General features: G+C 34.9%; 1 protein-coding gene across 6 annotated transcripts in view; it reads right to left on the bottom strand.

Annotated features, from left to right (window-relative positions):
* Positions 1–11,502, bottom strand: part of LOC113230616 (E3 ubiquitin-protein ligase NEDD4) — a 56,528-nt gene extending 45,026 nt beyond the window's left edge. For 2 of the 6 annotated variants that reach the window (XM_026464605.1, XM_026464606.1), the window contains exons 1-2: positions 11,276–11,500; positions 2,542–2,621 (exon numbers count right to left, since the gene is read on the bottom strand). In XM_026464605.1, the coding sequence (XP_026320390.1) occupies positions 2,542–2,621; positions 11,276–11,446 (251 nt within the window). In that variant the 5' untranslated portion in view covers positions 11,447–11,500. Of the gene's footprint in view, positions 1–2,541; positions 2,622–10,299; positions 10,433–11,275 lie in introns of those variants that run through there. The other 4 variants (XM_026464609.1, XM_026464610.1, XM_026464608.1 and 1 more) reach the window with 3 other exon arrangements.
* Between the last annotated feature and the right edge of the window lie 2,901 nt (positions 11,503–14,403).

The following is a 14,403-nucleotide window of genomic DNA, read 5'->3' as shown; positions in this document are numbered from 1 at the left end:
GTTCCGGTAGAACCTGATCAGAGTCCTTGACAATTTTTGTTTGAAAACCACACACCTATCTCTGACGCTTTGGCCGGGCAGCTGGTGTCCATTGCAGACCACTTCTTGAAGGTTTTGGATTTTTCTGGTATTTAATATTCCCAGTCAAACACAATCCCTGAACATTTATTTAACCCCCCTCGATTCGTTCTAGGAGAACAATGATGTTGGAAGGTGGAAAATGTATGCGGCTATATTGGAACATAGCACAATCAAAAAACCACAAACACAGTTTTGTATTATGGATCCTTATTACACAGCTAAGTGCCAAATTTCAGCACGATCGGTGAAATTTTTTAGAGCCGCCATCTTGAGTCGGCCATTTTGAAAAAATGAAGTTGACAATTGATTAACTCCTGTCGCCTTTCTGGACTTTGGTTTAAACATAATTTATCTATCTGTAATAATTACGGAGATATAGCCCCACGAAATTTATATGGTGGCCATTTTGTTTCGCGAATTTTGAATTTTTTTACTCCCCTGTATTATTATTATTTACGTATTACTATATTATATACGTGGGGTTTGTTCTTCTCCTTTTCCCTACTTGCATGTGGACCCTGCGTTACTCTCATTATTACGCAAGGCCCATCGTGAACCATTTACGCCTCTACAATAAGAATTTACAAAATTTGCTATTTAAGAGGTTAAAAACTATATACTATAATATACTAGTATAGTATACTTTGTCAAAAAGTTTCATTTCACTGCACCATACGTATTATCGAACCATGTACCGTTCAGTTCATTATTTTTCGCGTTAACAATGAGAGATATATTTGAATAAAACCTGTACGTTGATAAAGGTTACGATATGCGATATGGCCTAAATTCTTTCTTTAAAGAAACCCCGTGCCCAGCAGTGCAACGTAACATGCGTTGATAGATTGTAGCAGTATAACTCTTTAAGATTTCAACTCTTTCAGAGTTCGTCCAGGATTGTGCCACTTAACCTATTTCTGCCGTCGAGCAGTAATGTGAACATCACTGCGTTCCGGTTTTTCAAGGGTGAAATTACAGGCACATGGGACTTGTCAAGACAATATCAAGTATGAAGCTTCATTCGCATCATGCATCTTTTAACTTGGTCGTATAGTTGGAGAGCACGTGGGTTATATTTTTCTGGATCCAATCTCCAATTGAAGAGGACGTGGGTTAAATTTTTCTGTATCTAATGGAACGTACTTCCACTCGTGCCATTCTTCCACGAGGGGTGCCAAATAATAAAGGTTACGAGAAGCAAATAAAACTGCAGCGAAGTGTGACTTTTTTTATAATATCAAGTGACGGGACAAACATGTCGGGCGACTGATGGTAAGCTACACGCCTGTCCATAACAGTTGCAGTACCACTCAGGGCTTTAAATCGCAAAGATCTGAGGGGCACTGCCACTGCGCCGGTCACCCTGAGACATAAGTTGACAAGTCCCATGTGCCTGTAATTTCACCAGCACCCTTCTTACCCTTCAAAACCGGAACGCAGTAATGCTAACATTACTGCTTGGCGGCAGAAAGAGTTTGTTCAAGTTATAAGTCTAAGAAAAGGAACTGTGTTCTCGAGTAATATACTAAACTTCCGAAAAATACTGACTTACCGCAAATACACATATTATTCTATAAAAAACATTTTCAACACACTGTAGAAACCTGTTTAATTTATATTATTATTGTATAAGGATAATAAATAATAAGGGGTACACCTCACTCGTGGAATTTGTCTGTTCGATACTAGAATGTAATTTAAAAACCAAGGTGCGGAGGGAATACTGTCTGTTTATACAGTTTACAACGCTGCATTTTCATTTCGACAAAATTATTATTGTAACACACAGGATTTTATGAAAAAAAATCCATGGTGCTTAAAAAAAACAAATGTATTTTACATGGGTCAAATCTTGGTAGCGCCCTCTCTTCAGTAGGTTAGTATATGAAAAAGCAGGGAATTTGTTTGCGTTTCCGAACATGTTTTCAGGTGAAATTACATTAATAATTTACGATAAAAACGGTTAATAATAGTTTTCGGTAAAACATAAATTAAGTAAGTAGAATAGTATTACATCAGCAAGATATTTTGGAACTCTCAGTATTTCGTTCGGTATTCTTATTAGCATTAATTTTCGTAGCTTAGTAAATAATGCAGTAATATTAATATTTAGAATAATCCTCATTGTTAATTTAATTTTCGGAGCTTTTATTACTACCCAAATAATCATACAAAAATTCTCATTGAAGACAAAACGTTTGATGTTGAAAAATTACAGGCTGTATAATAATAGTTAGCCTAAGTATAGCTACTAGTTGTTCCCACGCAAGCCCAATACGGATTGGGACATTCACACACATCATTAAATTGCTTTGCAGATGTGTGCAGGTATCCTCGCAATGTTTTCCTTCCCCAAAAAGCTCATTGTAAATTCTCAGAGGTGCAAGCCCGTATTCGAATCCACGATTTTCTGCTGAGAGACGGCTGTTTTTACTAAGTTTTATATAATAATAAAATTACCTGGCACCGAAGATATCCTTCTTGGCCAACGACTGAGCTCCAATGATCTTCAGAGACAGAAGGTAGCTGTTTTCATCAGCCTGAAAATCAGAAATATACTTATAATATAGCAACAATTACTAGTTAGAATAAGGCTCAATTTATATTGCGGTGGAAGGGAATCGAAGCGAATTTTTGTAACGATATTGTACATAGCGCAATGAACCAGAAATTCCTTCGATCCGGCCGGATTCGAACCGACATCTTCTAGCGTACCGTGCCTAGACGCTATACCAACTAAGCCACGGAACACACCAGCGAACCTTACGAATTTTTCTATGTGTTTGTTGGCGCGTCGTTGTATTTGGTTTTTTAGCGATTTTTTATTTGATTTTTTATTTGGTTTTTTTTGTTTGTAACGATTTTTTAGCCGTAGCACCATCTATGAGAAATCTTAAGTATTTCGTCACCCAGTTAGATACCTTTACAGCTACCAGCCCTGGCTATAGATATCGCTATTCATCATATTTAAATTTTTATTGGAATGATATTCAATTATTTTTTATGTGAAATTATTCCACTAGTTTCTAGTAGTTTATTTTGGTAAATTTACTGTTTTGTAAAAAACCATGGAACTAAAGTTGTTTCGAAATACAGTATGTATGGCTTAAGGTGTTATTAGGATTTCTTTTAATTAAAACATCTAAGAATTTCAGATGCGCGAATTATAGAAAGATAGTCCGGACATCCGGAAAAATAGTTTCATTTACTAAGTTGTTGTTTGTGATATTAGTAATTTGCCCCAGGGAACTTTTTTATATTTTACAAATAACCTTGTATTAGCATTTATGCTCAACCAGTGCATTTTCACTACCATGACTTTCAAAACTGTTTAGTTTAAAGTCAAAGTCAAGAATTGGCTTTTAGCTTTAGATTACCATGAAACCGAAGCGTTACTGTAGTAATTGGTATAAAGTTTATTATTATTTTTTAATTAAACCAAAAATTGTTCCTTATCTAAAAATTATAGCGAATGTTTTTTGTTTATGTGGCATAAATTTTCCATCACGAAATATTTCAATACCCACACTAACTCAGACAAACACATACACCCACACACACACACACACACACACACACTTGTACACAAAATGACATAGATATATTTATCACAATTTGCATATCCAACTTGTTATATAATTATTACTTAGAGTACTTTTTATCGAGACTTTTAATAATAGATTCTTTCACTTTATTTTTTTGTATTAAATTTTTAATTTATATTTTTCTCATGAAATAAACTTAAGCCTTGTCAAAATTTGGGAGAGGGCACTGGCTCCTGTCACACAGGTTATACCTAGCTCAGGAGTCAGAGACTTCATCAATATGTTGTAATCGTATTTATTTTAAAACTATTATTATTATTATTATTATTAGTTTAATTGTTGTAAGTTCCTTTTATTTATTTGATATTCGAGTATTACTTTTACTTGATATTAGTAAATAAGTTGTCATGGAAGTGAATAAAATTCTAATATATCTAAATAAATAAGATAAATTTCCATTACATTGCTACAGAAAAATACTAATTACAAACATTTTACTAAATGCTGTAAAATAATCACGTTTTAGTGTAAACAAAACAATGGCATAATAATATTATTTTTCCTGTAACCAAGTAACAATGAACATTCTAGATAATTAAAACTTGAATGTGAGCGAGACTAAATTAATCAAAGCCTAAATTACCATTAAAGAGGGCTTATTATACACCAAAAAGGAGAACTAAAAAATAACTACATGTATTGGATGCTAAAACTTGGCTATTCTCTCTCATTTGGCATGGTTTGGTATGACCCTTACCCTATATACCAAATGAGCTACCCTATACACCATAATAGCAGTAAAAATAATTTTATAAATATCTATTGTCGCTTGGTAAAAACCTATTAACATTGAGAAACAATTAGGGGCTGGTGCAATAAAGTACAGGACTCACATCTACAAAACCCAAAATTGAATAACTATACATATTGGTGCAACGGGCTAGTTTCCGCAATAACTATACCTAATGTACATAAATCAATAGATTTCTTTTAATTTTAGTAGAAACAGAGTTCGCTCAAAGAAGCACTGCCACGTTACCTATTTCTGCCGCCAAGCAGCAATGTGAACAGTACTGCGTTTCGGTTTTGAAGTATAAGAGTGCTGGCATTTGGAATTACATGCATGTGGGACTTTTCAAGTTATTTCTCAGGGTGACGGGTGCAGTGGCAGTTCCGATCCTTCTGTTTCAAGGCTCTAAGTGGCACTGTAACTGTTATGGACAGACGTGTCGCATAACACCAGGCGCACGACCTGTTCATCCCATCATTTGGTATCAAGAAAAAATCATAAAAGAACTACATATATGTATAAATGAAGTTAAAAATCAACACTCTAGTTTCTGCACATGAATACTTTAAAGGGGAAACCTCAAAACCAGCAGTCTTTAAGGCACTTTTTAAGTCAAATTTTTTAACCTATCTCCATGTTAACTTTAAACTATTAGGCCATTCCAAAGTGACGGGTGGGACATTATGACTCCTTTTTTCTTGAACTTTATGTAATTTCTCCCTAACCATTGGTTAATTAGACTTAAAATGAAAATATCATGAAGCCAGATATGCAATTCAACTGCGACTATTTATTTACATAAATTAATAACATTATTTATACTCAAAACTTTTACTTTTCTAAGTGTGACGGGTGTGACACTCATGACACCCGCTTGTTTGAGTTGATGGCTTCATTGCCAAGATCAAGACAAACTATTAATATTTTGTTCAGCAAGTTTTTCATATGAGATAACTTGAACGTTAAAGTTCTAATTTATATATACTTAATTAATAACTTTGACAAATTTTAAGGAAACTAATATGTTAAGTAGTGACGGGTGGGACATGATTTTGTGGGATTTGTTACAATGAATACACAGAATTAGTAAAATTACACTGTTTAATATGAGATCCATCGTTAATAAGCAAATATTTTATAATATTTGTCTTATTAAGACATTTTACCAAAAAAAAAACAGAATTAAAGAACTGATAAAGTAACCCTGTTATTTTTCTTGAAGCACTATCTATCTATGACGACATGAAATCAAAGTCACTGATACTAAAAATCATCAGGAAAAATGTTGTCACTTTTTAATTGTTTTTGTTTACGTGAGTAATGTCTAAATTATGAGAATTATAAAAAATTTGCTTACAAATGATGGATTTACATATAAACAGTGTATTTTTTTAAATTCTATGTATTCAAATGTAACTTGTCCCACCTGTCACAAAATGGTGTCCCAATCGTCACAATTTAGCACATCAAATGTTAAACTCTGAAATTAAAGCAGCTGTTACACCTAGTAAACATCGTAAAAACTCGAATTCATGAAAATACAAACATTTATTCAAAGTAAAAACGTTTAGAAGTGTGTCCCACCCATCGCTGCGACGGGTGGGACACACTTGCAAATCTTAACATTTACCTTCTTATTTACGTGCACATGACCATCCAAGCCAAAATAATGACCCTTAGAATAATTGTTACTTTTACAAAACCCAATAGATTGCATATTTATTGGTTAAAATAAAAATATGTATGTTTCATTGTGTCAGGTGGGTCTTGAAACTAGTATTTATTGAAACTTTAATAACTCCTCACCAAATATACTTCCATGCAATCACTTATCAGTTTTAAAATTCATAAATTGTATTTTCTTCGATAGTAATAACTTTTTTTAGAAAGACGCTCAAATAACCGCGAAAGTTGTTGTTAACATTACAAGAAAAAATGCTTCACTATAGACGACAGCACTACGGCTGCGTTAATAAAGACAAAAAATACAATAATTGTACAATATCCGAAAAATCTCATTTATTTCTAATGATTTGATTTATTGGGCGTATTCTAGTCATACAATTAAAACTAAATTGTGTAATTTATTTTTTTGGACCGCAGTGTCATTTTTGCTGGAATGACCCTATTGCAATCTTAGGGTCGTATTCCAGAACTGTACTCAATGCTCAAGTCAGGATTTGAGCAGACTCGAGTATGATTTCAAGCACTGGAAATACGACCCTAATGGCAAGGACTTGAGTATGATTCTCAGTGCTCACAGCAATACTCAAGTTCTGATCTGAGTATTGAGTAACGTTCTAGAATACGACCCTTAGGGTCGTATTCTAGAGCTCTACTCAATGCTCAAGTCAGGATTTGAGTATGGTTTAAAGCACTCGAAATCATACTCAAGTCCCTGCCATTAGGGTCGTATTTCCAGTGCTTGTGTTTCCAGTGCAATCCTGACTTGAGCATTGAGCAGAGTTCTAGAATACGACCCTCAATGTGACCACCAAGTTATACAATAATTAATAATAAAGTGTTACTGTATAAATTATATTTCACAAATGTGTCTTATATTACAAACAACTTTTCAATTTAGAAAGCATTCTAGTTCAATAGGTATGTAAAGATTGTGATGGACCATCCAAGCCCTAATTTATCTCACAGGTAAAAAGCCATGCAACAAAGTACAATACTGGGTGACTGGCACATACACAATGGGACTGAGTCATTCTTTTCTGTAAAGCATTTCATATTTTTTATGACCTCATTGGACTAGCCTTACACAAAATGGGCCTAAAATGAAGAAGCTCTGGGTATCATACCTGGCAGGAACAATTTAGGGTATTATTTTTTCTTTTTTGTTTCTCCATATATGTACAAGCAGTCCTCAAACCATAAACAAATCACTTTTCTCTGTTTCTCAGTAATTACTCAACTGATTGTTTATTCCTTATACTTCTTCAAGCATGTCAAGCTACCCAGTTGCTCCACGTCAAGAGTAACAAACTATGGTCTTTAGCAGACCTCAATGGAAAAACTGCACAATGGAGAGGCGCTAGCAGAGCCCCGCAACTCCAAACATATGTCCATATCAGTTTTAAGACTGACTTATACATCAGCAAATTGTTCTCAACTGAAAGGTGTTTTTGTCTAAGGACTCTGGGATACTTTAGTCTCATAATAATTTAGAACAGTGTAGTTATTATTTTGTATGTCTTTTCCCTAATTATATCTTCCTGTTAAGTATCAAGAGTCATGTTTATAAACACCAATTATAGGTACACAATGAATAGTCAATTCCACAATACTGACTGGACTGCCCATCTTTTTGGTTTTATTTTCTCCTCTCTCCTTTATGTCCTCTATATCCATCGAGTATATAACCAGAAATAGACAAAATAAGGGCCATACATTCCTGGTAACTGATCAATGATACATCACTTATAAACATCAACTCTTGTTTGCACTGAAATATAGAAGCGCCAACAAGTGACCTGTGTGTATGTCTCCATATATTCCAAAAATATTCTGTGTTTATTGTACTAAAAATCTAACAATGGCGTGCTGTTTCATTTGGTGGTGAGGGTAACAACAGCAAAACATCTAATTACAAAACAAATGGAATAAAATTTCATGGATAATTAAATATTAAATATGTAATTTTCGTTCATTAAAGGGTCGATTTGAAGTGAAACAATTGACGACGCCCATCAATTGTTTCGAAATCGGGCTGGCCAATGGGAGCGCAGTTGCCACAGTAATGATATAGCAGAATAGTTTTCAAACAAATTAAATGACATTTCGTCTCTATTCCTGGTTATATACTCGATGTCTATATTAAACCAGACACATAGTGTTGAATATTAATCTTAGCAATGATGTATTCAACAACTATTTTATATACTTTCATCATTATAATATTAATAGGTTGACTCGTTCAGCGATAGTGCAGTCCTCCATTATGACCAGCTGCTAATTTGTTGTGGTCACCACTAATTACAATTCAGAGTTAAGACCAACAGAATGAAAGAACTGTATGATTCTTAGCTACAATTGTCTTTACATCCTCTGGCTGGGACATATGATTCCCCACAAGAGAGTGTTTTATGACTATTCTAGAGCAATATTGACTTCAGACATATGCAGAAGCATATTATCCACTTCACATGACAATCTATAGGCTGTTATTTAGCTTGAGGTTGAACACATGGTTATTCAAAGCCTAGCCTGAAACTCTACGTACAAACACATGTTCCTATCTACAGCATTTCCATAACTTGTAACATTTAGTTATTTTGTATTACATACTTGCAACAAAACTTTGCACTTTATATACTGTTTTAAGTAAATGAATATGATTATCAGTATCATTTACACTCTCAAAAATATGCAATCAGTTAGTCAGACTATAAATATAGAGTTGAAGAATGTAGAGTGACCCAGAAAGTCAGGCTCTTTGCCCTATCCCTTGTTAATTTGGTAGCACAAATCTGCTCTCTTGAGCATCTTGATTGGGTCAATTGAGTTTGGCAGTAGCAGCATGTACTGCAATGAGTTTATAGGAGCCTGTACTTCATGTCTATAATTAACAGAATAGTGCTGTGCTTCCTTGACAATATATTTAGTATTTCCATGTAATTGTGGATAAACAAATAAATGAAGAAGATACGAAATATGTAACATACAATTACAAATATATGTATGCAAAATAAATAAATAAACATTGATATTAGGACAGCAGCTAAGTTTCATTTCAATTCAGATATTTATGTTCTCCTTGCAGCGAGGTATAAACAAGGTCAAGTTCAGGCTACCATTCTAGGATTATGCCCAATTTCTAGATTTTTAGTAGTCTTATTTAAGGTAATAAAGTTTTATAATCTAATGCAATATGTTTCCACAACATCAAAACAAATAATAAGTCCTTAGTATTTCCCTTAAATCAGCACACATACCTACTAATTATTACATTGCATTGCTAGTAAATATTTATGTTATTTATTATTTCCTTAATAGCGGCCACTAGACTTGGGCCAGTGTCAGTTTCGAAGCACGCTGTCAGTTAATACTGATCAAGAACGCTAATGTTCAGGCAGCAGCAGGTATTTGTTTTTTGAAGAACTATTTTTTTAATCAAGTGATGAGACAAACAAGTCATGTGCGTGGTGGTAAGCTACATGCCTGTCCATAACAGTCGTGGTGCCACTCAAAGCCAAATGGCAAAGTTCTGAGGGGCTCTGCCACTGCGCCTGTGATTCTGAGATATAAGTTGACAAGTCCAACGAGCCTATAATTTCAACAGCACATAATACCCTTCCAAACTGGAACAATGGTAATGTCACATTACACGAAATACGTAAGGTGCAGTACTTCCCTGAATAAACTCTTTTACAAGGAGCTCTACTGCTAATAATAAGAATTCTGAACTGTCTTTTGTTCCACACTTACATGGACACATATGGTGTCTTGCACTATATAGAAAACCAATCAATTATCAAACTCTTTTCATTTTTAAAACAGCCACATTTCTACAATTGTACAGAATTGGTCTTCATGCATTGACATTGTACAATAATGTATTATCGAAGAACTTGTTTTGTCCAAATTTAAGCTAAGTTGAAGGACAAATCCTATTACCAGACTTAAACTAAGTGTATTATCTACCCACACGATTCAGCCATTATCTACATAATTACACCACAGGAAACAATTGCAACAAGGATACAGGCGCAGCTCCAACTACGACAAAAACCATGAATACAATAATCATTTCTCTAAATAAACACCATTTAAATGCTAATCGATCACAAGGACATGTTCAACAATACCGCAAAAATATTTATACTTTGTGACGCTCATACATACCCAACAAAATTTAAGTTTTTGTACACTTACACGAATATCCGACTGCCAAGCCATCACCCATGTGAAAATATACTATTTTACAAACAACTTGCACCACAATTCACATTCCTTTTCGTATCACATCGGTCAGAATAACAGTAGAAATTCGTTGACACGTTTTTCAAAGATTCCGTACGGTACCACAATAAAGCTAGTGCTACTGAGTTTTAGCATCAGAAACACGCATTAACACGTCTAATATAAAATCTACACACCAAAACTATTAGAATTACTTATTACAATTACGATTATACACAAATAAAAAACTAAAATATCGCACAGAGTTCGTCTCCAAATAGTGACAGGAGGTGACAAGCACAAATGACATGTGTCATCGGCAAACTTTTTCACACATGCTTTTTCTATTTACGCAGCTAAATTACGAAGGCGTTGATTCATAAATAATTTTTATAAAGTTCTGTTTTATTATAACATTAAAATTTATCTATTTATACCCAACAAAAAAGTTTTCATAGAAAATATCAAAAATATTTTTCTACATAAAGTTTTTTTTTATAATATTAAATGGCTGGACGAACAAGTCGTGCGCCTGATGGTAAGCTACACGGCTACACGCCTGTCCATAACAGTTGCAGTGCCACTCAGAGCTTTAAATCGCAAAGATCTGAGGGGCACTGCCACCCTGAGACATAAGTTAACAAGTTCATTTTCCCGGAAATTTCACCAGCACGCTTACTCCTCAAAACCGTAACACAGTAACTACTGCTGACTTTACTGCTTGGCGGCAGAAATAGGTAAGATGACAGTACTTCCCTGGACAAACTCTTTCTCAAGAAGCTCTATTGCTACTAAAACCTTACTTACCTATTACTTACTTATAATAATGTGTCATTCATTAACAAACAATAAATCTGCTTATCTCAAAATTCATTAGGCACAGGTTTTTGAAATGATAAACGTTCGTAATAGGCTTAGCATCTAATTGTTTAGTTAGTGTACTACTTACGGTAACTTGCAAGGAATACCGAGGCCCTGATCGTGAGCTCTGTCTCTGCACCGCTGTGAAGGAAGAAGATCTATTTCGATGGAGCTCTGCAAGCTCAGAAGTAAATTCCGACGGCCTAACACTGTTCATCGTCCTGGCTCTATCTCTCATTTCGAAAGGACACGTTAACATAACGCTGCACCATCACAATAAAAAACAGTCTAATAAACGGAGAACACGCAAAAAATAAATAAACCAGAGGGAATGAGGTTGCGCAGAAGCTAGCCATATGACTGCTTTAATCTTATCTCTAAAAATGGGCGCGATAAAGTTGTCAGCATTTACAATTAGCGACGCAGTGATAAATCGGCGGAGTCATACGAAGTTCACGATGAGAGCGCTTTGTTTAAATTAAAAATTTTGCAGATAACGGTATCGGTCATTGATGTTTCTAATAAAAAAATCTGAGCAAAATAAGTAGGTCAGCGTAAGGTTTTTAAGAAAAGCAATTTTTCAAAACCTGTATAAGGCTCGGGTGTCATTATCATTATGAGTAGTTGTATCGTTGTATCAGATATAATGTCTCGTTTTCGTTAAAAATAGTAATAGGTATTTTTCTTATTTTAATGTGTAATGAAACGTATGTCCCAATGACCTCTCTTTTCTTTTCCCACCAAGTACCAAATGCTTTTCAAACTTGTTTAATTTAAAATTAGCCATCAACACTTAGATACTCCTAACATCTTTATATTCAGATAGTGATGATATGTGTCCACTGAATTTAATATAAGTAGTTAGAGTTCGCATGCCAAATAAAATTTTGTTTAAATAACAAAGAAAATGTTCATTATTAGTTAAGAAATCTTAAATAATTATATTTTATACAGTTTAATGGAGTACATTATATTGTTTATTGAACACACAATGAAGATTATGTGACGGTCCAGCGGCGACAGCAGCTTCTCGGTCTTTTTTAGCTCTGGCCCTCGATACGAAACTCTGAATATGTAATAATCTTAGTAAAGAGTAATTAAAAAAAACGACTTGAAAAGTTCGTGAAATTAAATTCTATTTGCCAAGTTTTATTGAAATCGGTTACCGGAAAATGCGCGAAAACGAATTGATCCCCTAGTTTGCCACCGTTAGAGGTGGAATAGGTACTTTCTTCAGACTGGCACCAATATTCAGGTACCCTCTTTTCAACAAACAATCATCAAAATCAGTTCACAAATGCCGGGAGTTATCGCGTAACATACATACAAAAAAAAAAAGAACCTTACCTATTTCTGCCGCCAAGCAGTAATGTCATCATTACTGTGTTCCGGTTTTGAAGGGTAAGTAAGGGTTTTGGTGAAATTACAGGCATATCAAACTTGTCAACTTATGTTTCAGATCTTTGCGATTTAAAACTCTGAGTGACACTGCAACTGTTATGGACAGCAGCTTGATTTTGATTGCCTCTCCCGATCAAAAACTGCATCTTTTCCGAGTCGAGGCGTATAATATTGCGGATGGGCTACCCGATTGGAACGATTACGATTTTCCTTTGCACCTTACCATGAAGCGCACGACTTGTTCGTCCCGTCACTTGATATTGTAAAAAAATACGGTCGAATTGAGAACCTCCTCCTTTTGAAGTCGGTTAAAAGCTGTTGCTTGTGATTTTCTATGACAAGAACTTTCAGATCTTTGTATAACATACATATATAAAATTTTATTGATTAAATAAAAAAAAATCCTTCGATCTGACAGGACTCCAGCCAGCGTGTACTGTACGCCATACCAGCATGCTGATTTTGATTCATATCGGAATCGAACTAATCGGGTAGTCTCGAAATCAGATGGGTTTCCGAGCGAGAAGATGAATCTGATTCCAACTATATCTTTCTTATTTGTGAGTTAAATCAACTATTGTTCCGATTAGAAATGTCAAAAGTTTCCGATCGGCCAGTTGTGAAGAGTTTCCGATTGAGAGAGGCAATCAAAATCAAGCTGCAGGTCGCCCGTATGGCACAACCGCATTACAACAAACTATAGTAATTTTTGCCTCCGACTGGACTGCCACACAGAGGTCCTGGACCGAATGAAATATTTCTATAGCCCACATGTATTACTCTCGTGAATTTGGGGATAATTTATGGTTGTCTATATGTGTGTGATCATGGCAACCGCGATACAGGATTTTTCCTAGTGCTGAATTATGAGTGTATAAAAAATCACAAAAATTAAATTAATATCATTGTAGTAAAACTAATAAAACATCATCATATGCATTACTATTAACATTGTACCTACATACGTACACTTTACACCCTTTTCCCATTGGATAACACCTACAGACCACTGCCTTCCACTTGCTATGATCCCGACACACATCTTTCGCTTCATCAACAAATGCTGTCAATGTTTGTTTACCACATTTAAAAGGTGTGGTTACTTTATGTCTGGAGCATGGCATTATTCTTAGTAAGTACGTGTTTTTCAAGTGAACGTACCGCCTCTCACTTGAGACTGGTGTAGTTCCCGTCGTGGAAACTTGTAAACGTGCAGCCTGTACCGAAAAAGGGAAGCAGAGCTGACACTGCCAACTACAGACCTATCTCAGTCACTTCCATACTCTGCAAGACTTTGAAACGTGTGCTCAACAACCGTCTCCTGTCATACCTTCAAGACAACGACCTCCTCAGTGATCGCCAATACGTATTCCGACGAGGGCGATCAACTGGGGACCTTGTGTATGCTTGTCACATATGGAGCGAGGCTATAGAAAAGCAAGTCGTAGCACTTGCAGTGTCTTTGGACATGCTGCATATCAATGATATGTTAATTCCAGGTACCTTTGCGTATGCTGATGACAGCACAGTTGCAGATAGGTACTTGATCAATGCAAGGATCAGTGGAAAGGAAATCCAGTCTTGTCGAGAGTCCATATTCAAATTCATTTCAAATTCAAATTCAAAATTTTTATTTCGGACATAGTCCATATCATGTTAGTAACAAACAGCTTATAGCCTATGTTAGTAAGACAAATTATTAAAACTGTATCAAAATTCCAAATTGAGAAATTAATTAAAAAGAATATATGAGTGAAAATTAAATAGGTAAATTAAATCTAAAATTGAATAATAAAATTACATAAAATTTACATG

The sequence above is a fragment of the Hyposmocoma kahamanoa genome, unplaced genomic scaffold (genome assembly GCF_003589595.1).
Source record: "Hyposmocoma kahamanoa isolate Upper Pololo Valley unplaced genomic scaffold, ASM358959v1 64, whole genome shotgun sequence".
Lineage (NCBI taxonomy): Eukaryota > Metazoa > Arthropoda > Insecta > Lepidoptera > Cosmopterigidae > Hyposmocoma > Hyposmocoma kahamanoa.
Note: the sequence above shows the minus strand (reverse complement) of the source record. Positions and strands in the feature narration are given on the sequence as shown.